The sequence below is a fragment of the Grus americana genome, chromosome 11, assembly GCF_028858705.1.
Source record: "Grus americana isolate bGruAme1 chromosome 11, bGruAme1.mat, whole genome shotgun sequence".
Taxonomy (NCBI): domain Eukaryota; kingdom Metazoa; phylum Chordata; class Aves; order Gruiformes; family Gruidae; genus Grus; species Grus americana.
The window spans coordinates 19,235,985-19,257,803 of NC_072862.1; the positions used below are offsets into that span (position 1 = coordinate 19,235,985).

The 21,819-nt window shown below is 37.2% G+C and overlaps 1 protein-coding gene across 13 annotated transcripts in view; it reads left to right on the forward strand.

Moving 5' to 3' along the window:
* DOCK3 (dedicator of cytokinesis 3) overlaps positions 1-21,819 on the forward strand; it is a 224,773-nt gene that overhangs the window by 90,843 nt on the left and 112,111 nt on the right. For 12 of the 13 annotated variants that reach the window (XM_054838228.1, XM_054838236.1, XM_054838229.1 and 9 more), the window contains exons 8-9: positions 1,536-1,577; positions 2,844-2,998. In XM_054838228.1, the coding sequence (XP_054694203.1) occupies positions 1,536-1,577; positions 2,844-2,998 (197 nt within the window). Of the gene's footprint in view, positions 1-1,535; positions 1,578-2,843; positions 2,999-20,497; positions 20,545-21,819 lie in introns of those variants that run through there. The other variant, XM_054838240.1, reaches the window with a different exon arrangement.

Here is a 21,819-nt window from a genome sequence, read left to right on the forward strand (position 1 = left end):
GTGAAGTTTAGTCTTTTGATTGTGAAAAATTTAAAACCTTATTTCTGGCCACTGTTACAGGTTTACCTAAACGTATGCTCTGTAAGCAGCTGTTTTGCTGAGGAAGCGGTAGTTCTTCGCACCACCTTTGTTGCTTGAGTTTACTTCCCACTTTCTTACTTGGATTTAGAGATGAATTTTAGTCTAAAGAAGCCAGGATACCTTGAGCAGCTTAAATAACTGGTCTTTTCTGTGCCAACTGATTCTGAATGGTTGCAGGTGACAAAAGATTAAATAGGCAACTCAGCTACCTAAACTTAGAGGGATTTAACATTCAGAAGACAGTGCAGTAGTTAGACAAACAATGGAGCTGGAGATAATTATTTCTTCTGCTGACAGTGTGAAAGAGGACATTTTTATAACTGTGAATGTAAACAGATGTCAAAATATGCCATTTAACTTAATATCATCTTGATTTAGTCTCATTGTGAAGATTATCTCTCCCTTTGTGGCAAAAAGTCTTATTTTTGTTCTGCGTGAGCGACAGTGGCATAGTTTGGAAAAAGTATTGCTGAATATATTTTGGGGACTTTGACCTCTTTTGAAGCTATGAGGTTATGAACTGATCATGCTGGTCCTGCTACAGAGTGTGTATGTTTGGTCAGAATAAGATGTTGGGTATGTAATAAAAGGATAGAGATGGGGGCGAATGAAGAGAATATTTATTAACATGTGGTAGTGTTAATGTTAATATTTCAGTTAAGAATGCTAATGTTAGGATGAATGTGTGTAGAACAGGCATGGCAGAATCATTAATGACATGTTTTTTAAAGCTCTCTGAAACCTTTTCAATTTAGATTAGTATTTAAATCTCCCTTTGGAGATTAAATTGGTTCAGTGAGACTTGCAGTCCATTTTCTGATTATAACATCTCATTCTAGCATAAAGGGCTTTAAATACAGGGTCATCCTCCGAGTTCCGTTTCGGAGATGTAACTTTTTATACTGATGCTTCTTTATAAGTGTTGGTCAGCTGAAATTGTAGAAGAGTCTTTAACCATTTATCAGGATTTCATTTTCTGATCAGAGCAAAAAGTTTAAACAAAGTCTAAAATCCATCCTACTTTCTAGATGTCTCTGTTTTTCAACAAATGCAGCTTTTCATAGACAACATACTGGTGGATGAGGATTAGTGGTGAGGTATCCCCCCGTTTAGCAAGAGCATAGATTATACAGTATAGTGTGATGGACTTTTAAAAAAAAAAAATGCCTTTACAGTGTTGGAAATTATCTAGCTTGTGACAGCCATTTACATTGAAAGCTAAGGTAAATACCACCTGTAAATTCAAGGTAGTTAGGCTAAGAAATGGCTTAACTGAGAAAAGCCTTTAGGAAAGCTAGTGGTCAAGTGAGTGATGATATACTGTGGAAAAGTAGGCCGTGAAGAGTTGGTAATATCTTGAACAGTCATATTTTTAAATTGCTGTTCTAATGCTACACAGATGTAATTTCTTATTTTCAAAAAGGTTTAAATTTTACTATTTTGTATCTCCACAGCATTTGTCAAGTAGACACAGTGTCCAGCAGAGCACATCACAGGTAAATATCATCTACATAGGAATTTTTGTTGTCTTTAACTGTTTGGTAATGTATGTAAAGCTATGATGGAGATTATTGGGTAAGTCCCTACCCATGGAACACTTCCTCAGAAGATCCCCAAGTAATTCACTTACTACAGTCCTTCTTCAGCTTCCATTTAGGCCTCTTCCTTAGCTCTAACTGTTGTTCTTAAAAGATCAGCTTCTGTAGTGATATCAAAAGCCTCAGTCTGCCCATGTGAGTCTTCCTTCCACCTGCTAACATGTGGCTTAGTAAGCTTCTGTTTCACATTTCCTTTATGTAGTAATGTGATTCTTTCCTGGTCATGGAATCTGGGTCTAATCTTTCCAGGAGGACTGTGCTTCCACAGGTACCTGTCTTTAAAGGATGAGGATTTACTTGGATTTAATTTAAAATCCAGAACAAAGTTCATTTTAATCTCTATTTTTTTAAGCTAGTACAAATCTCGGTTGAAAGTCTGAAAATGTTAAGATTTTCTTTATTAGTATGTACCTGTCTATACATTCAGAAGAGACTCTCCTAGTGAGCTTAGGATATTCATGCAACCTGTTTTTAAGATCAGCATACAATGAATATAAAGGGCTATAAGAATTAAAGAATAATTTTATATCTAATTATACTTCTTTTTTTTCTCCACCCCAATTTTCACTGTTGTAAATAGGTCTTGGTATACTGAGACAAAATGTAAACCTTTCTGCTGTTTGACTTTATTGATTGCTTATGTTATCAACTGTTGTTAGGATTTCTTTTTCTTATACCTACAGAGCATATTAGCCTGTAGAGCCTGGTTCTAAATGACCTCCATAAATGAACTGCAGCTGCTGAAAAGAAATAATGTAACATATGTTATTCTTAATAATGCTTTGAAGTCCAGCTGCTTTAAATGGAAATAATTGAGAACCACCAAAGCACCATCTTATTATAGTTCATTTTCAGTACCGGAATCAAGACAATATTTGAGAAACAGAATTGACTTGGTTTCCTTGATAAAAATAGATTTCAAATGCATAAACCATTTGTCTCGTATTTACTTGGTTATCATGGTTTCTCAGACTATTCAAATTAAAAGTTGAATAATAGAGAAAGAAAACTTAATCTGGCATGTATCTCTAAGGTAGAATATATTTGAGATTAAGCTTTTACTTGGTGGAGAAAGGAGAGCAGAATCTCAGTTAAAATTACCAAGTTGGTCATGTGTCCTTTATTTGTGAAGAATTGAAAATCATTTTCATTGTTTTTAATCAGGTGGATACAATTCGTCAGCGTCATGGGGAAGCTTGCCGTGTGCCAGTACCTCATCACTTCTTCCTCAGTCTGAAGAGCTTCACCTACAATACAATCGGAGAAGACACAGATGTCTTTTTTTCTTTGTATGATGTTCGAGAAGGCAAGCAGATCAGGTAGGATTGTATCAAATAACTAAAAAGCTTCCTAGGAAAAAAAATATGAACAAAGCAAATATATTGGAGAAAAAAACATGAGTTATTCTTGTGACACAACTGAAAGGACAAAGCTCATAAATCATAAGTTGACAGCCCTGCCATGCGTACATGACAACATCAGTAATACTAATCATTGCATATGAAATTAAGTGCTTACATATAAGCAAAGCATTAAAGGGACAGAATAGTTGAATTTTGTTTTGGTTTCTGACCTTGCCTCCACACAGTACTGAAGGTCTTGGTGTTTAGTAGCTGCCGCCTTAGGGCTGCTGTTTAAGAAGTGCTAATAATGGCAGCGCCATGCTGTCTGAGTGTTTTGAAAAGAGGACTGCTGTGTGTTTGGGTGCTGAATTGTGGCTCTTGAACTCTCATCCACTCCCTGCCTTACAGGCATGTTACAATATAGCTTATTTTCATTACTCTGTTGCTATCAATATAAACTAAAGTCTTCATATTCATCCCTGCATCTAGACCAGACAACTCTGCTGCTCAGTACGTTGAGTTAATTGGTACTAATGTTAGCAAATATGAAATGTCCTGTATTTTTCTTTTACAAGCATGTGTTTTAAAAACATCAGAATATGTAGAAGAGTATTGCAGCATATGCATTGTGTCTTGGAAATTAAGTTCAAGTGTAGGTTGGTCTGATCTAAAGTACAGCATGTTTGTGGGGTTGTTCGCAGTTTTGATTAAGGCATGTCCTGACAGTTGGCACAGACCACATTTGCTACCATGGTCAAAACAGTCCTAGTTTTCAGCAAATTACCTTTAGATTTGTTCCAAACAGAGGAAAGAGCACCAAAATGTTCTTTTCTTTCTTTGGAAGAACATTATTACGTGGATAATGTTCATCCAAGAAAGTTCAGAGTAGAGTGATAACAGTTTTGTAGCTCTTCAGAATACACCCCACTAAAAAAGTGGTCTAGATAAGAAAGGTCTAATAACTTGATTGCATCTTATAAATATGTGTCTGCCACCTTTTAGTTAGGCAACTTAAAGATCATTTTGCAGAATATGGCAAGAATGCCTAATCTGATACTACATCACGTGTATTTCACCCTCACTAAGTGAGAAATGCTTGTTTTGATGTAGTTAGGAGGACATGCTTATAATTCCTCTGTTGAAAGAATTAAGACAAAATAGCTGTAAAGAGGAAAAGGTGCAGTGGCAAATCAAAACATAATTACTCACAATTAATTAGCTCGTACCGCAAAGCAGTAAAATATCAAATTATTTAGATGAGGAAAGCTGCAGGGAAGTGGAAGGGACAAGCTGCTGCCATGACTGCAGAAGGTCTCAGAAATTCCTTCAAAAGGAGATGAATTGTCTTGGGCTGCAGTTTGCATAGTATGTAAACATGGAGTGGGAAAGCCTTAAGAAGGGGTTTTGCCAGTGATAAAAAAAGAAAATAATAGTTATAATGAGAAAAAGTGCAAAGAGTGGTTCAGGCATATTTAAATATATATAATAATACTTTGATGTGCAAACAGTTGTTATTACTTAGCTCTTTGTATTACACATCAGTGATTTGCTGCAGTGAAAACAGCATAATTTTCACATTTTTTTTACATCCCAAAGAGTGGTGGGGAAGAAGTGTGTAATGAGGCTGAGGTCTGGTTTAGAGAAGAAACTTAGAAAACAGACAAACACATTTGGAATGATGTTTTTATATCTACTTTAAAAGATTAAGTTTCTTTCCTCTTCTGTGTGCCTCTGGAAATAGTACATTAAGGTAAAAAAAAAAACAAGCAAAGCTTCTGCACGTTGCATTCTAAATGGAAAGGACAAATTGACTTTTCTGAAATGGGTTTTAGGTTGATAAATTTCTTACCTGAACAGTACACACTGGATGTTGACTGCCTTTCAGTGTTAGTGCTTTGGACATATAGTAGATTACAAACCTCATCGAACCTGTTGGTTGCAGTAGTTATTTCCCTGTTAGGTTAAGAGAAGAATCGGTGAAAGTTCCAGTGTTTTTCAAGAGCTGAGTAATAGCATGTACCTATTATGGATTAGCAAGCAGAACGTTGGAGCAGCAGCTGAAATACAGTTTGAGATGTATTCCCAGGTTCTGAATACAAATACAGTACTGTACCATGTTTAATGGTTTATGCTGTCTAAAACTGAGAAGCAGACAAAAGGTGACAGTGGGGAGATATGGATAGCAAGAATAACAATGCTGCTATCAGAGGGGTGAGACCTAGAGGTAAAAAAAAAAAAGGAAAAAGTGACTTAATTTTTACTCTTAGAGAATTATAAAAAGAAATACTTGTAAGTAAGTAGAACTGGATCAGTGAATGTCTGCGTCAATAATTTGTTTCAGCCCACAACAGAAACAACCTGTCAATCTGAGTATTAGGTAATGGCTCAGATCAAAAGGGATAAAAGTCTATTTATATGTTTTAAAGTATTGGCGATTTTTTTGTTGTGAAAATTGGCCTGTATTTTTACATACAGAAGACAAAATCTTTGTTACTAAACTTTAATACCTCAGTTTCTTTGCCATATAGAAGCTAGCAGAGAAAATTCATCTAGTTTTGATTACGACCAATGGGGAAGTACAGCCCCATTGTGAGAAGTACCTCGAGATGAATGATCATGAAATGATAGAGTTGATAGTAACTAGAAAAAGAAAGAAAGAAAATGTTAACGTAAAGATGGTGAATTTCAGTAAGGCAAGCATCAATAAACATCAAAAAAAATAGGTAAACTGATATAGAGGAAAGAAATTTGGGAGTTATTTCCTTAATATTATTGAAGAGCACAAAAGAAAATTGTTTCAATATGAAGGAAAGATTAAATATATAGCAACAACAGAAAGTCTGTCTCACGAATCCTTTGGTGAAATGGAGTCTGGAAGGAAATATAAAAAAGGAGAAACTAATGAAATTGCACTAACAGGGATGAGAAGAGGCAGAAGCTTGTAGAAAAATGCTATTAGCAAAAGACATCAAGGACAAAAAAAGAATACTTCTATAATGCTTTAGCAGCAAAAATTTTTTTACAAAGTCAAGAAATAACTGATTAAAGGGGACTTTAAGCTATCAGCAGATGTTACCAAGATAGCTGGAGTATTTAATAGCTGTTTTGCCTCAGTCTCCCTAAGAAGGTCAACTGCAATCAGATGACAAAAGCAAAAAGTTCTGGAAGAAATAAACTATTTATTAGCACTTACAAGCTAACAAGACAATAAGTAAAAGTCAACCTAGATTTGTCAAGCACAAGTCACATCAGAGCCATCTAATTTTGTTCTATTATATGGGAATGCGCCTCATGCTTCAACAGAAGAGAAGCATTAAACTTGATATGGTAAAGCAAGGAGATACAGACCAGATCAAACTATTGGAAAGGGGCTGGAAAATGGGTGGAAAAACTGATCCAGAGTGTTATCTGTGCTGGAAGGATGCAATAAATTTTTTTTTTTTTTTTTTTACATTTTTGCAGCATTTTTTTGATGGGTGGAAATAAACTAAATTCAGTAAAGCAATGAGGTTTAGTTACCTTTACAATAGCTCTTTTTTACCAATAAATGCATAAAATTGTGCATAACACCAAAAATTACACCTTCAAAAGCATGATATTGATTTTTTTCTGAAATTAATCTTGAAGAATCCACTAAGCATGAAAAAGGATAAATAAATTACAGCATGATTGTTTTCTTTATGAAGTTTATGTTTAAACATGTAAAGGTTTTTTATTCTGCCTGCATCTTAAACCAGAAGAAATGTTTCTAGCACTATTTTACCAGTTACCCTGTTTTACTCCCCTAGGATTTAAAAGTTTCTTGTCATCTAGAAATGTCCTTAGTTATGGAGAGTGAATAGAACAAAAAAGAAATTCCGATGGTATTGAATTTGAAAAACTGCGTCCTAGTCAGTAATTATGCATGGAAAATAGTGTGATGCGTATTTCTGCTTGTAACTCCTCCATCTGCCTACTTACTGTGTCTGTACCATGCCCGTTGTGCTTAGACCTCCTCATGACTGGAAATTTTTGAAGATGTGATAAGTATCCGTGGTAGCGTTGATAGTTTTGACAGAGGAAGTCCATGCGTACATTTCTTATACAGAATATACTCAAGGCCTTTTTGTTGTGAGACCAGATCTTCCCTGCAGCATCTGCAGAAAGCATACGTTGGCTGATGATCTCTCTTTAATACATAGCATTCTGAGAAGGCCTTAGGATCTTTCACTGGTCTATTCAGTCAGAATGCAGCACTACCTGGGTTTTTTTATTTGTTTGTTTCTTTCTTTCTGTGTACTGTCTTTTCTTGCTGTCAGTTTATCTTGGTTTTGCATTCTGTGGAGTACAAGAATGGTCCGCGCTGATGTGCAGACAGTCAAGCAGATGCATCAGATTAGCTGCCTGGGAGAAATAAGAAATTGCCTGGGCATGCAAAGACAGAATTAGAAAAGTGAAAGCGCAGCTGGAGTTGAATGTAGAGAGGGATAGAGATACACACGCAGATGTGCACACACTGCTTCTGTAAGTACATTGGCAGCAAATGGAAGACAAAGGAAAACATGGCCCAAATGCTCAGCAAGGCAGTAGAGGATGTGGCACAAGGAAAAGGTAACTAAGAACAATGGCTGCTTTAAGTAATAAATATTTTCAGTGTGAACAATTGTAGTAGTAGCAACAGGTGGCTGTACATATTTTGGGATGTAAATTTACAGTGGAGATTGGCAGCTAAGTACATTTACAATGACATGGTAATGAAACTTAAGATTTTGTGTTATTGATGTTGTTTTGTCATTTGTGCACGAAGACAGACATTGAAAGTACATTCTTTGGTTTGCATTGTGCGGTATTCCAGTAGTTGCTCCTAATTTGCTGCTCTTTTGCCATCTGTCTTATAATCAGCTCTTCACTTACAAGATCACATACTCTTCAGTGAGTAACATAGTGCACTTTATATTTTCTCCTTCCTGCTTCTATGACTCTTCTTGCATTATTCCATTCTGTCGTATTAAAGAATCTATGTAACTATTTTTGCAATGTCTTCATGTTATTATCTTTATTTTGGTTTTGGAAACAAAGAAAGCGAGGAATTCCTTAGCAATTTTTCAGAACATTGCATTCTTTTTCTTCAATTCATGTATAACAAGTTACCTAAAAGTGGTCATGTAGAACAAATTAAGAAAGTATGTATGGATAGGTAGATGTTACTCAGTTTAAGAACTGCTTTCTCTTCTACTCTGTGCTATTGTAGTGTTTTTCTGTAGGATGCTCCCAACACTACTTGTTAAGAGATTGATACAATTATATTCTGAGAAATATTAAATGCACAGTGTGTCTAAAAAACCTATATTATAGACATGCAACCTAAAGCTAGAAAAGTTTAAAGTTAATGAAAATGTACTCTGGAAATGTTACTCAAGGAACCTTGAAGGATGGGAAGTACAGTAATACATTCTTCCCCACATTATCTTGTAGTGCCCCAGGAAACGTGAGAAAGCTTACTTAAACTAAAAGTTAGCAAAAAAAAAAAGGGGTGGGGGGGATGCAATAGAAAAAAAGACATTACTTTTTATTCTGTGTTTTTCCCCTGGGGAGAGAGCAGAGAAGAGGAAACAAGAGACAACAACTATCCTAACCAAAGATACTTCTATCAAAAATTAAGATTTCAATTTATCCAAAGAAAGGTGGAAGCCAACTGAGATGCTGACAAAGGCATGGGGAATACTGCATATGATCTTCATGCTGCCATCTGTGGATCTGTATTATTGTAACTTTTCTCAGTACTGCAGATGTTTTTAAGTAAGCATCTTATTTTATCTGTAAATTCTAGCTAGGTAAAAATGATTGTTAGTGATCAGAATCCAAGCTTGTCTCACCCAAAAGTGTGGAAGATAATGTAAAACTTAGAGTACTGTAGCACTTTTAGTGTCTATGTGGTTCCTCAGCACTTTGCTAGTAGGGTATGCAGGGGGAATAAAGCATTCATCCAGAGAAGTTATGCCAACACAGGAATTGGGAGGAAAAGAAATGTCTTCCACTGGCGGGGGAAAATATATGGCATGTGCAGTATGGTAGTGGTGAGTAAGTGTACACTCAAAAGGTCACCAGAGAATTTACTTTATATCCAACTCCTGTTTTATCACATAAAAAGGCAAGTTTAGATTTGTCAGTTTTTCCTGCACACTTTTTTTCCTGTTGTGCGAATCCTTAGGATGCTCTAAATCCTGAAATAATCATCAAGAAGTCTTCAAAGCCTCTATTGTTATCTGACTTGGTATACGAGAATTGTTCTGAAGATTAAGAGTTTGGATTCCGATGTCTATGGCTGAACTGGAAGCCTATCTATATCACTCTCCAGCAAAACTGAGTTTGTTCTAATAAATGTGATTCTCCATTAAATTAGAAAGATCAAATGACATTACAAAAGGCACCACTTTCATTGACCCATTTAATTATTTTCCAACTGCTAACTATGTCTTGGATTTTTTTCAGTGCTATAGAGAAGGCAAAACAAGATGGGTGTTATCTTCTACTGAAATGCAATTGAAATGATGCTTATCAAACAAAACATCTTTTTTAAAAAAAAACATGTAATTGACATATCTGATATGGGACCTGTCCAAATAACAGAAAGATAAGAAAAATCCATGGTGAAAGGATGTAAAACTGGGAGAAGAAGGTGGTTGTTCAGGGTTGGTAAGGACTACTCTCTATTACTCATGTGAGGGTACACACAGATGCATCGTGTGGATCTTGTGTTTTGTGTGTTTCAGTATGATTTTGTTTGACAGTTTTGTAGTGTCTAGGCAGCTTTGAGGGAATTTATGAATGCTGTCAGTTAGAGGTGGGGGAAAGAGGTAACTTTTTATGGAGAAACAGAGAAATAAATGCACCTGCAAATGCAGAACCACATATTACTTCTGCTGAAGTACTTTCCAACTGGACTTTTTAGACTCTGGGAAGTCTGGGGATCATAGATGACGATCAGATTTAAAGGACATATATAAATCTATATACTGATGACCCATTTATCTTTACAGTACAGTTGAAATGAGAGGAAAGATGCTGCATTGATACTGACCTTGAAAGCTATGACTAGTTCTCATGTATGCAAATTCCTGCACTTTTTCTGGAGGGATCTCATTTCCATAATGAGTGCACTAGTACAGAGCGCAATATTCTACACACTGAGTTTTTTCAGATTTCCTTTTTTTAAATTCTGTTTTTCCAGGACTTAATCAAATAGTTATCTAAGCTTTTCACCTTTCAACATTTTTTTTTCTTCTCTCAAACCATTCCTTTCATTTCCTTTTGCAGGCATCCATCCTTCAATAATTTACTGTTAAGTTAAAATTATTTTGTTTTATTCAGATCTTTATTCTTTCTCTTTGTTGTCAGTATAAGAGAAACATCCAGATGGAGATAGTAGAATTTCTTCCTCTGATAATCATTTAAAATAATTTGATTTGGAAAATAAATGCTCATTTTTTAAGGGGGAAGACAAAGAAAAGAAAAAGAGTAATGGAATTAAAATCATTCATGAGAGCCAGTTTGTGGGAGTGTGAAGCACTGCAATGAGAGGGGAATGTAGGAAAGGCACAGTAACAGTGTAGTAAAATAGTTTGGGTAGTTATTAACTTGGACTGATTAACATTTCCCACCTTTTTTTTTTTTTTAATCTATACTAAATTGTACCTTTGGGCTTTATATGCTGTATAAGTGTAACCTTACACAATGAGCACATACCATGTTGTTATGATATTTTTCTTTTTACCTAAGTGATAAGTGACTGGAGATAGTGTGATCAGACTTTCAGATATGGGGGCAAGGCATGATTTGCTATCAAGAGATGTTTGCTGTAATGTAAGATGCCTGTCCAAAACTTTGTATTGAAATACTGTGTACTCCCAGAGTATACATCATTCTTTTACATTATAGGTTGATGTCCTGTTATGCATCGTAACCATAAATCATTTGCACTCTAATACAAGGAAAGAGACAGCAAATGCTCATACAAAAAAACAATCAGGAGGTATGGAATAAAAAAAAAGGAATAACAAAATACATATTTTTATAAGCCAACCATCTGCCTCAGCCCCTCCCTCTCCCTCCTTAAAACAAAGACATCCAAAGGTATATACTAACATAAATGGTGTGTGGTCTGTGTTACATAATAGACAAGATTGAATTACTATAATGATCCCATCTGCTCTTAAAATTAATCTGTTAGATACAAGTCTTTTTTGCTATATTATATCAGCTGGTAGTTTCCTCACAGCATCATGATGGAAGCTGATCTTGACTAGAGAGACTGCAGTTAGGAAAAGATATGTTGGCAGAATATTTTCCCCCCAAAGATTCTAAGGTAGAATTCAAAATTTCACACTGTTTCTCTTTGCCAAGGACAGTGAGATACAGGGTGGAGAAGCATGTGTCTGCTCAGAAGCAAGAGTTTATCCTTCGATGGTTAATTTATAACTGCTTGTAGCTTTTCTAATGCAAATCAACATTAATTGGTTAGCTGCATTACAGAGGAAGTCCTTGTTCCTTTAAAAAAAAAAATCTTCTGAAGTTCATGAAGCAGCTTCATTGCTTCATTCTTTTCTCTTGCTTCTTTGATTCTTACCTCAGAGTATGTGGAGTTATTAACAAGGTTAACCATCTAGCCCTTTAAAGCAGCTCATTGTGTTTTGTTGAGATGTCTTTTGACGTTCTTTTCCTTCTCACTGGAGGACAAAATAGTAATCTGTTATTTCTCAGCAGATGGCTAGGTAAAACACGTGCAAAAATGTGAGAAAATGGAGAGGCACAATGATTTTTAAATATTAAAAATGTAGAAGCACATCTTCTACCCAGTTGCTAATTTTCAATACAGTGCTAGGAGTTTGGTAATTTTGAAACATCTATTTCTGTGTTAAAGTGGAAAAGTAATAGGCAGAATGAGAGAAAAGACAACCTCGCTCTTTGATGCTGTTGCTAATAGGTGATAGGGAAAGATTGTTTTCAGGGAAATGTTCTGAATTTGTGGGTGGATGTTGGGGAGAATGTGAGTAGTACAGTCTGTCTCACATCTTCTGACTTAAGAATTTATCACCATTGACAAAGCAGCTCTCAGGGGAGAAACATGATTTGGAAACATAATTATGGACTAAAAAATGCTGTTAATCTATATCCTGATAGTTGGATTTAGTGATTCTAAAGTCATCTACCATAAAATCATCTGCCTCTTTTTCAAGGCTGAATCAAAAATTTTAAGTGTGAATGTTTTGTTATTAATACTGCTCTACAGTTCTGTGTATAGGTGGTAACTGCAGAAATAACGTCGATAATGATTACGCGTTTGTAACTCATCTCATGATCTTGAGATACTTTCCAACCAAATTCTTTTACCTGATAAAAATTAGCAGACAAATATATAAAAGTTTAAGATATTAAAGGTGTAAAAATTAGCAGACAAATATATAAAAGTTTAAGATATTAAAGGTGTAAAAATAATAGAGAACAACATGATCATTATCTTAAACGTATTGTCTCCTTGGCCTCATAAACACGTTAACTTCCACTGTGTGTTCAAGCTGGATTTGGTTTGGCCAGCATATATGTGTGTGTGTGTGTTGGAAAAGGAGGAGTTTTCTCAAGCTGCTAGTCACTTGTACAGTCTTGTCCTATTTTAGTATCTCTAAACTTCCATTACTCTCATAGGTCATGATACTGCTGGTTTTAGGGGAGCTCTAAAAAGAAAACGTTTGTGTCAGTGTTTAGATAGAATAGAATAAAATTCACCACTTTGAAACACTGGATTTAGAAATGATGGATTTGTAGGGGAATTGATTTTCACTTTTTCTGTATTAAGAGTTTTCTCTGACACAGTATTCCTAATTCAGATGTCAGAATACAAATCTGTATATCTAGTTGCTGAAGGTAACCTGGACAAATTTGATAGGAATCTTTCATCTCTTTATGTGCTTATTGATGACAGTTACCTCCATGCTTCTCATCATGATTTAGTCATATTTTTTGACTTTTAAACTGTCAATAGGAATGCATATCAGCTGCTCAAAAATGTTAGGAATTCACAGTGTAGCTAAAATTACATTGCATTTATACATATCTTCTTGAATAATTTTTTTGTAACACTTCCTAATGCAGACAATTGTCATCATCTGGAACTTTCATTTTAAACACTAAGCAAACTTCTGAAAAAGCGATAGCAAATTTTCCACAAGTTCTATCTGAGTAGGGGTTTGAGTCCTCTCAAAGCTCTGATATGCATGATGAGCATGCTTAATGGAAGAACACGTGTACAGAGCAACTCCGCATGCTCCAAACCAGAGCTGTAGAAACTGTACACGTTCTAGAAATGAAGTGCTCCTTGGGTAGAGGGAGGCTTAGCAGCTGGGAATGGCAAAGGGGTTGGAGAGATAGGGACAGGTGAAGAATAAACAGGAAGATAGGTGTTAATAAGGTCAGAAGAAAGGAAGACAGGATCACTGGGTAAATGAATATGGTTGAAGTTGATTAGCTAAAAAAGAAATGAAGTTGGTTAATGTGGAAAGATCCACATTAAAAGTTGTGGCACAAAAAGTCTGACTGCATTCTCTCCCAGAGTATGGAACTGACCTTAAGATCCCTTTTTCTGCATTGCTTCTCTCTTTAGTAATAGCTCTGGGAGTGCTGTGACAATATGTATTATCCCCTCTTAATTGCTTTAAAAATATTATCATGTTTCACTATTGCCAGTTACTGTGTTAGGAGGCAGAAAATTACATTTTACTTTTATTGGGCAATTATATGTTAAACTTTCCATTTGTTATGTTTTTAATAGCAGCCTTCTTGTAGTTATTTTAAAATAGAAAAGTTATCTCATTCACTGTTGGTATAATGATTTGTCTGCTGGGAAAAAAAAACTTTGTATCATTCAGAATTATTTCTTTAATATTCAGAGAATTTTCTTAGGGATTAGATTTACGAACTAATAAGGTTTTTCTTCTGCTTAGTCATGGAAAAAAATCCATTTTTCTAATTTTTACCTCTTTTCTAGCAATCTGATCTGTTGGGACAGCTCGTCTTCCGACAGTTCTTCCGATACTTTAGGTTATTGTGTTCTTAGTATTTCAAGGAAAGTATTTTTCTGACTTTTGTCCAATAGCTAATCCATAGCAGTAGTAACAAGGAGGAGATCAGTTCTTGGTCCTGCTCAAGGTGAACTTCCTTAAAAATGTCATCCAGTAAGCAAACATTAAGGAATATTGCCATCTGCAGCCGTGGCCCTTGTCCCTCTAGTTAACGTGGAAAATATGCAGGTCTCTGAGGTCTACTGCACGCATATGGCAGGGGACACAGAGCCTTTCTGATACAGGATATAACTTTTAGGAAATACAAGTTCGATCATCACTGGAGACAGATGTAACCTATGGAGTATTTTATAAGGGGTTTTTTGTGTGCGTGCAGATTTTTTTAAAAAGGGTGAAGGAGGAGTAACGCCTTTCATTTTCCCTGTCAGTTGCTTCAACTGACTTTTATTCCCTACATCTCTCTCCCAAATCTGCGTTTGTTTGGTTTTCCTATTTATCCCCTTTCCTGTTAATATTATATATTTTAAAGAAACTATTACTATCTGGGTTTGTAGATGAAAGTTACTGTAGAGAGGTAAGTGGTGTTATTAGATATGTTAATTCTTTCCTATAAAATATGAAGCTATTAACAAGAAGCTATTAAAACAGAAGCTTTTAAAAGAATCAATCTTTTATGTCTCACTACCACCCCCCTCCTTCCCAAAAAACTTTTTTTCAGGTTGGGGATTAGCTCTGACATATCAATAGGCAGGGATATAAATTTTTCTATAGGAGTATTTTGATTTTTTTAGTTGTTAACAGGAAGAAATCAATTAGTTGCAGGTATTTGAAGTTCTTCCCTTTTCCTGCTTAGACAGAACAAAAATGTTTCATGAACACATACAACAAGAAGAGATTTTGCTGTCTCAACTGGCAGGGCAAATGCACATTGTTAAAATGTTTAGGTGAACTACATAGCCAGAGAAAGCAATTACGTGTAATTTCCTGTGTGTAGGAAGGCCCAGTGCAATGAATACTACTCTTCATCCTTGAGCTCTTTCTCTTGCAAAAAGCTGTTTCACTGTCAAAACCCCATGCTATGTCTCAGACTGAAACTGTCATGTGCAAAGCCAGTGACGGGGATATGAGGTTTGCAGAGCAAGCATTGAGACAACCACTGTATTAGACCTCAGATGGATTGGCTTCTCCCAGGTTAGAGATGGTGATAAGTTACTTATTCTATAAAATACATGTAATCAAAAATTAGAAGTCTTCCCTACAGTTATGGTCAAAGCGTTTAATGCGTACCTCCTGGAAGGGTCAGTCTGGCTTTCTTTTCATTAGTTAAAATCATGATCACTGGCAGGGACTACGGAATCACACTATATGACTAAAGTCTTTTTCTTTTTTCTCTTTTTTTTTTTAATAGAAACTTCTCTAGCATATAGAGAGGATTCCTTTCAGGAACGCAAATATGTGCCTTTCATGATGTAAAATACAAAAAAATACTAATGCCAGTGTCAACTGTTCAAGTGTGGCAGACTCAGGAGAACCCAAGGAGAATGTAATTGGTGCTTAGCTACGTTTCTCCTGCAAGGTTTAATAATGTTTCTACCATTGTGGTTGTTTTTCCTTGAATGTGGCAGAGAGGAAGGGCAGATAGTTATTTTCACTATTTTCTGTTTCTATGGAAACGCAATGTTTGCAGTAACAGCCTTACTGTAAGCTCTGTAATCCTCCCCCATGGCTTCTAGCCAATGTGGAAACTTAATAATTCATGAGCATTAAACCCGAATTTGCTGGGAAGCAAACTGCGTTGCTTGGAGCTGTTTTCTCAGAGCCAGATTCATTTCCCTCACAGATTTGGTGTTCTTTTCTCTAACATGTCTTTATAAAATACACTCCATAAACCAAAGCAGTGTACTTTTCTTCACTTGTTTTTGAAACTGGGGTTATTGCAGATCTGCTGGATAAGGCAGCTCATGAAAGAACCCCCCTCTATCTCCCTCCTGCCTTACAAAAAAAAAAAAAAAAAAAAGAGGGGGGGAACCAAACACACACCATGAGCACTTGCCTGAAAGGGAAGATTTTTAAATAGTCCATGAATCATTGTTCAGACAATATGCAAACTGAAAGTTCAGCAGAGGTGATCTTTGTGTCTCAGGGGTTCAGGAGTGACCCCCTATTGATGATGGATTGCTCAAATACCACCGTGCCATGGGATCTGGTATACGCCATTGGGTTACATTATAAATGGGAATTCAGTTCTTCACAGACGCGGTATCATTCTGTACATATGCTTTGATTTACTCTCATACTTCAGCTGAGAACCAAAGACTCATTCTGCAGAGCACTGGGACGTTTTATTATTAGGTCAGTCTTACAGTAGCTGTGAGGAAATAGAATTTTTTTTTTTTTCTTCCAAGAGAATGAGGAAAAATTAGCAACTGTACAAGGTAAACATGAGTAATAGAAAATAAACTTGGAAAGCTTCTTACAGAGGATACTCCTAAATGGACTGCAAACAAATTGCAGTCTCATCTGCAAGATGAGAGTCTCATCTCAAGACTTCTGCCTTTTAAAGTGCAATGGCAATATGTAGATGAATTCTGAAATATTTTCACAAAAAGGAAACTTTGTTAAAAGTATTCATGATCTTTCCACAAAGTAGTATTTACAAGGGGCTTCAGCTCTTAGGAAGAGCCAAAATTATTTACTGTTTGATCGTAACTTTATTTTTCCATTTCTTCATGTAGTTACGGAGGTGTCATGAACAGTTGTACTTCAGTAGAAACCCTTTCTCTTATTGCTTAAATCATCTCTCAAGAGAAGAATCAACCCAGCATTTATGACAGTGGGTAATGACTGAAATGTCAAATGACATGCATGCTTTCTTCATGAATATGAGACCATCTGGTTAATAAAAGTTCAGAAGATCTGACGTGAAACTTGTTTCCTTTTTAGAAAGTTTCTACAGGGTGTTCTCGAAAGCATCAGGATACAATGCTGTCCTGTAGCAAACCGTTCTGATCACTGAGCATAGTAATGGTTTTGCAGTTGACAAACATGAGAAAGATTTTGATGAATTTGGCAAATGGAACGAAAATAAAATTCTGTGTTTTCCCTAATCTTATGTAAAGTTGTACAAGCAAATATGAGAAGCCTTGTATTGTTAACTATATTGCATGATGCAGCACAAATGGAAATTCGGGGCAATACAGCCAGGGATTTTTCCTCTGCGACCACACAGGCAATTGGAGAGCAGTAATTACTATCCCGAAAAACTAGCTAATGCTGCGGCACTGGGGCTTTAAACTTCTGCTGTGCTGATTCAGTGTGCTTCCTCTCTGATACAGAGAACAGTCTCCCAAGTTAATTCATGCAAATATTAGCTTGTGGAAACTGTAAGGGTTAGAGACTGCAGTTCAAGTCTTTCCCCCTCTCCCCTTCCCACACCCCAGGAATCTTTTTCATGGTGTTTCTCTGCTAATTTATGAATGTTTTGGAACAAGCACCATTTTTTAAAGAAAATATGTTGGTCATATACCAGTAATTCCTAATATAATTCCATTCACTTGGTCAGCATATTGTCCTTGAAGAGCTTGTACATGCAGTGGTAGAAAGAATGCAGTATCTTATGGCACTGATGAAGTAAACTGCCTGAAATGTGGTGTGCACAGCAAGACTGTGATATTTTGAAGGCAAATGTTGGCAAGGTTTATGTTGTCATAGAGAATGACTAGCTTATCCTGAGATCTATCCTGGGTGACCTGGGCTTGCAGTGCATAGAGTTTATTCTCAAGATTTACCTGGGACAAAAAATGGTGCTTTTATGATAGTGTCTTAAAATGCTTATGATATTCATATGCCAACTCAGATTTTATTCTAGAATTATTGTCAGGCATATTAGCATTCATTAAAAGAGGAGACTAGAAGAGAATTTTTTTTTTGTGAGAAATGAAATAATATCATGCTTATCAGTATTTCTTAAACGGTAGGACTGAGTATGATGAAAGCAGACGAACTGTGCTGGTCAGGCAGGTCTTTGTATGTAGCTTATTTCTGCAAGCTTCTATGACGGCATTTTCTGATTTTTTTTTTGTTCCTGAATTTTTTTTTGTGTGTGTGTGTGTATGCAGATAGGGATTTACATGATATTAGAAGAGTGAGGGAGAAACCTAGGAAGACATTGAGAGAAGCTCAAGGACTAAAATATATGACTTTCTCTGCTACCATATAACCCTTTTCACTGTGCATTGGTACATATGCCATGGGACCAATATATATTTTAAAAATAACCTTTATTCTTAGAAAGGATCGGTCAAATGCTGGCCTCTGAAAACCCAGTTAAATACAACTTTTGGGAAAGGACTGAGGTCCTTTGTTAGGTTTTTTCAGTGTTCCCCCAGTTGTTCTTTGGAAATAAGAAGTACTGAGGAAAATAAGAAAAATGAGGGAACAGATTTGTACCTTTTACCGGCATACTGGAATGGAGAGGGTGCAGGAGGCATTTGTTCTGGGAGAAATGGCTACAGAACCATTGTTTAAGGCAAGGGAAAGGTACAAGATTGTGGTGGGTTGACCCTGGCTGGGGGCCAGGTGCCCACCAGAGCCGCTCTCTCACTCCCCTTATTCACTAGACAGGGGAGAAAAGGCATAACGAAACGCTTGTAGGTCGAGATAAGGACAGGGAGAGATCACTCACTAATTGTTGTCACGAGCAAAACAGACCAAACTTAGAGAGGGAATTCATCTAATTTATTACTAGGCAAAACAGAGTAGAGGAATGAGAAAATAAAATCAACTCTTAAAACACTTCCCCCCACCCCTCCCATCTTCCCGGGCTCAACTTCACTCCCGGCTTCAACCTTCCCCCCCTCAGCGGCACAGGGGGGCGGGGAGTGGGGGTTACGGTCAGTTCATCTCACGGTGTTTCTGCCGCTTCTTCATCCTCAGGGGGAGGACTCCTCTCATCGTTCCCCTGCTCCAGCATGGAGTCCCTCTCACGGGGTGCAGACCTTCAGGAGCAAACTGCTCCAGCGTGGGGTCCCCCACGAGGTCACAAGTCCTGCCAGCAAACCTGCCCTGGCGTGGGCTCCCCTCTTCACAGGTCCACCGGTCCGGCCTGGAACTTGCTCCAGCGTGGGCTTCCCACGGGCCGCAGCCTCCTTCAGGTGCCTCCGCCTGCTCCGGCGTGGGGTCCTCCACGGGCTGCAGGTGGAATCTCTACACCCCCTCATCCTTCCTCCATGGGCTGCAGGGGGACAGCCTGCTTCACCATGGCCTTCACCAGGGGCTGCAGGGGGATCTCTGCTCCGGCGCCTGGAGCTCCTCCTCCCCCTCCATCTGCACTGACCGTGGTGTCTGCAGAGTTTCTTACATCTTCTCACTCCTCTCTCCGGCTGCAAAAGCTCTCCCTCTCTAAGTGTTTTTCTTCTTCTTAAATATGTTATCACAGAGGCGCTGATTGGCTTGGCCTTGGCCAGCGGCGGGTCCGTCTTGGAGCCGGCTGGCATTGGCTCTATCAGACACAGGGGGAGCTTCTAGCAGCTTCTCACAGAAGCCACCCCTGTAGCCCCCCCGCTACCAAAACCCTGCCACGCAAACCCAACACAAAGATTTGACGTTTCTGCTTAAGGGGATTGACGCCATAATGTGTCACTGTCTCTGCTTCAGAAAACCGATCTCCTATACGTTGTTAAAGAAATTTTTTTAAAATCTGTGTTGTTTATCATCAGTTTCCAACTCAAACAGAAAATTGGTCTGCAGTCTCTCTGCAGACTACCATTGCTTTGGCACTGTGCATCTATTAATGCTGTACAGTCATAAATTGATACACGGGATTTTTGCCTCACAATCCCACACTAATTAAACCTGCCAGTGAGTTAATACAAGGGAGCTCACTAATCCATTCCAAGCTCTTTGCCAGGCCTTTTGTTGTCATCTTCTCATGTTATGCAAAAAAAGCCCCACAAACAACCAACCTCAATAACAAAAACTCCCCGCAGGCATAATGCCACTCCTGATCACCCAACAGTAAATTTTGTCCCTGTTTGCCCCTTCCTTCATGCTGAAAATGTAGTGTCCCACACCATTGATTGCTTCCTTCCTTTTTGCAGAAACAGATGCCAGTTCAGTATGGTCCTGCTTTTCAGACAGTTAAAGGAAGCCAAGAAGTGAGACACTATGCTTCTTTCATTTTTCTTCCTTTCAAGTACAAGAACAAGAAGCTATTTGACTTTGCTTATCAGAGCAATGTTTCTTATATTTGAGTAGCTTTAGCAATTACTGACCATGTGAGTGATTGTAAAAGATGACTTACTGCTACACAAGAGGTGGTTTCACTATGATGTGAGTTAGCACAGGAGGAGATCTTGCAGTTAGAGTAATTGAAGATCGCTTATAGCATGTAGGAGCAAGAGGAATAAATGAGCTTTTGTTTAAGATACTGCTACTGATGTGGCACGTCTTAGTTCTGAACTCAACAAGGTAAAAATGTTAATTCTTTTCTCTGTTTTGGTGCATTTCTTATCTCTGATTTTATGTATGAGAACTGGCTTTGCTGTATTTTTGTAGTTTCAGAGTAGCTGAAAATGGTAAATTTTTTTTGACAGTAGTTTGATCAAGCAGTCTGATTGCATCAAATACTCAGTACCTCCCCATACTTAATTTCCACCACTCATTTGGCAATTGTAATTCCTGGGGTTTTAAATTTTCCTTATGATATATTTGAGGGTGGGAGTTTTTTTAACAGAGAACCGTGTATCTGTTTTCTTTAAGCAATTAGGGCATATTCAATTACAATAAAAATAATGCTTAATGCATGCAATCATGGGCAATTATTTCCATATGGAATTTACTCAGATTTAATATTTTGGTCTACTAAACTGGACTTTCATGTTGTCTAGATTCTATGTATGCTTTTGTCTTTGTGCAGAAGATAAGCTTGAGGAATAGACACAGTGAAGACTGAACTCCTTCAAAGGAAGTAGCTCCCAAAATAAGAAATTGATTGAATTCCTATTAAATTTCTTGACCCTAAATGCATGTATCTTTGTCTAAAAAAGGAGCTATACTGATAGCTGAAGACAGTGGATCTTCAGATAATCAAAAACAGGGTTATTCTTGCTGTTTTCCTTTGACATAGAAATAAATTTGCAACTGTAAAATGAGGAGCATCTGACTAACTAGATGATAATATGGGTTAACAGTGTAAAAAGGTTCAAGTCCCATTCCAGGATGTACTAACATTATCAGCACTTGTGAAACCTTAGTGGAATATTTAGACTAGTTTCTATAAGTTGTTCTTGAGCAGTAATACTAAAGATGAGAGAAATTGTGGAGCTGAGAAACAAAATGGTACGTTTATGATAAATGACCTGCAAGGAAAGGTGGAAAAACTTGAGGTGCCTTAGTCTTTTAAGATGGCCTATTAGCACTGCTGTCTTTTCGTTCTCCTTGTCCTGTCGGTAGATGTTCTCTTCGACAGAATGCCTCTTCATGTTCCACAGTTCTCAAATGCTGTGGTTGCCTCAAAGTCCCCTTAATTATTTAGTGACAAAAGCTCAAGAGGACTCAAGGGAGCACTGGAAATTAAAGGAAGGAATTTAAAGGTTGTTACTGAAGTAATGCTGGAATAAGCGAACAATTGATGAATAGGCAGGTGGAAAGATGGTGTTCTGCTTCGTTTCTTGAAAAGCACTGGAATATGGGGGCAGGAACCAGATTTTCTCTGTGGCTGTAACAAGAAAAAGGGTGAGTTGC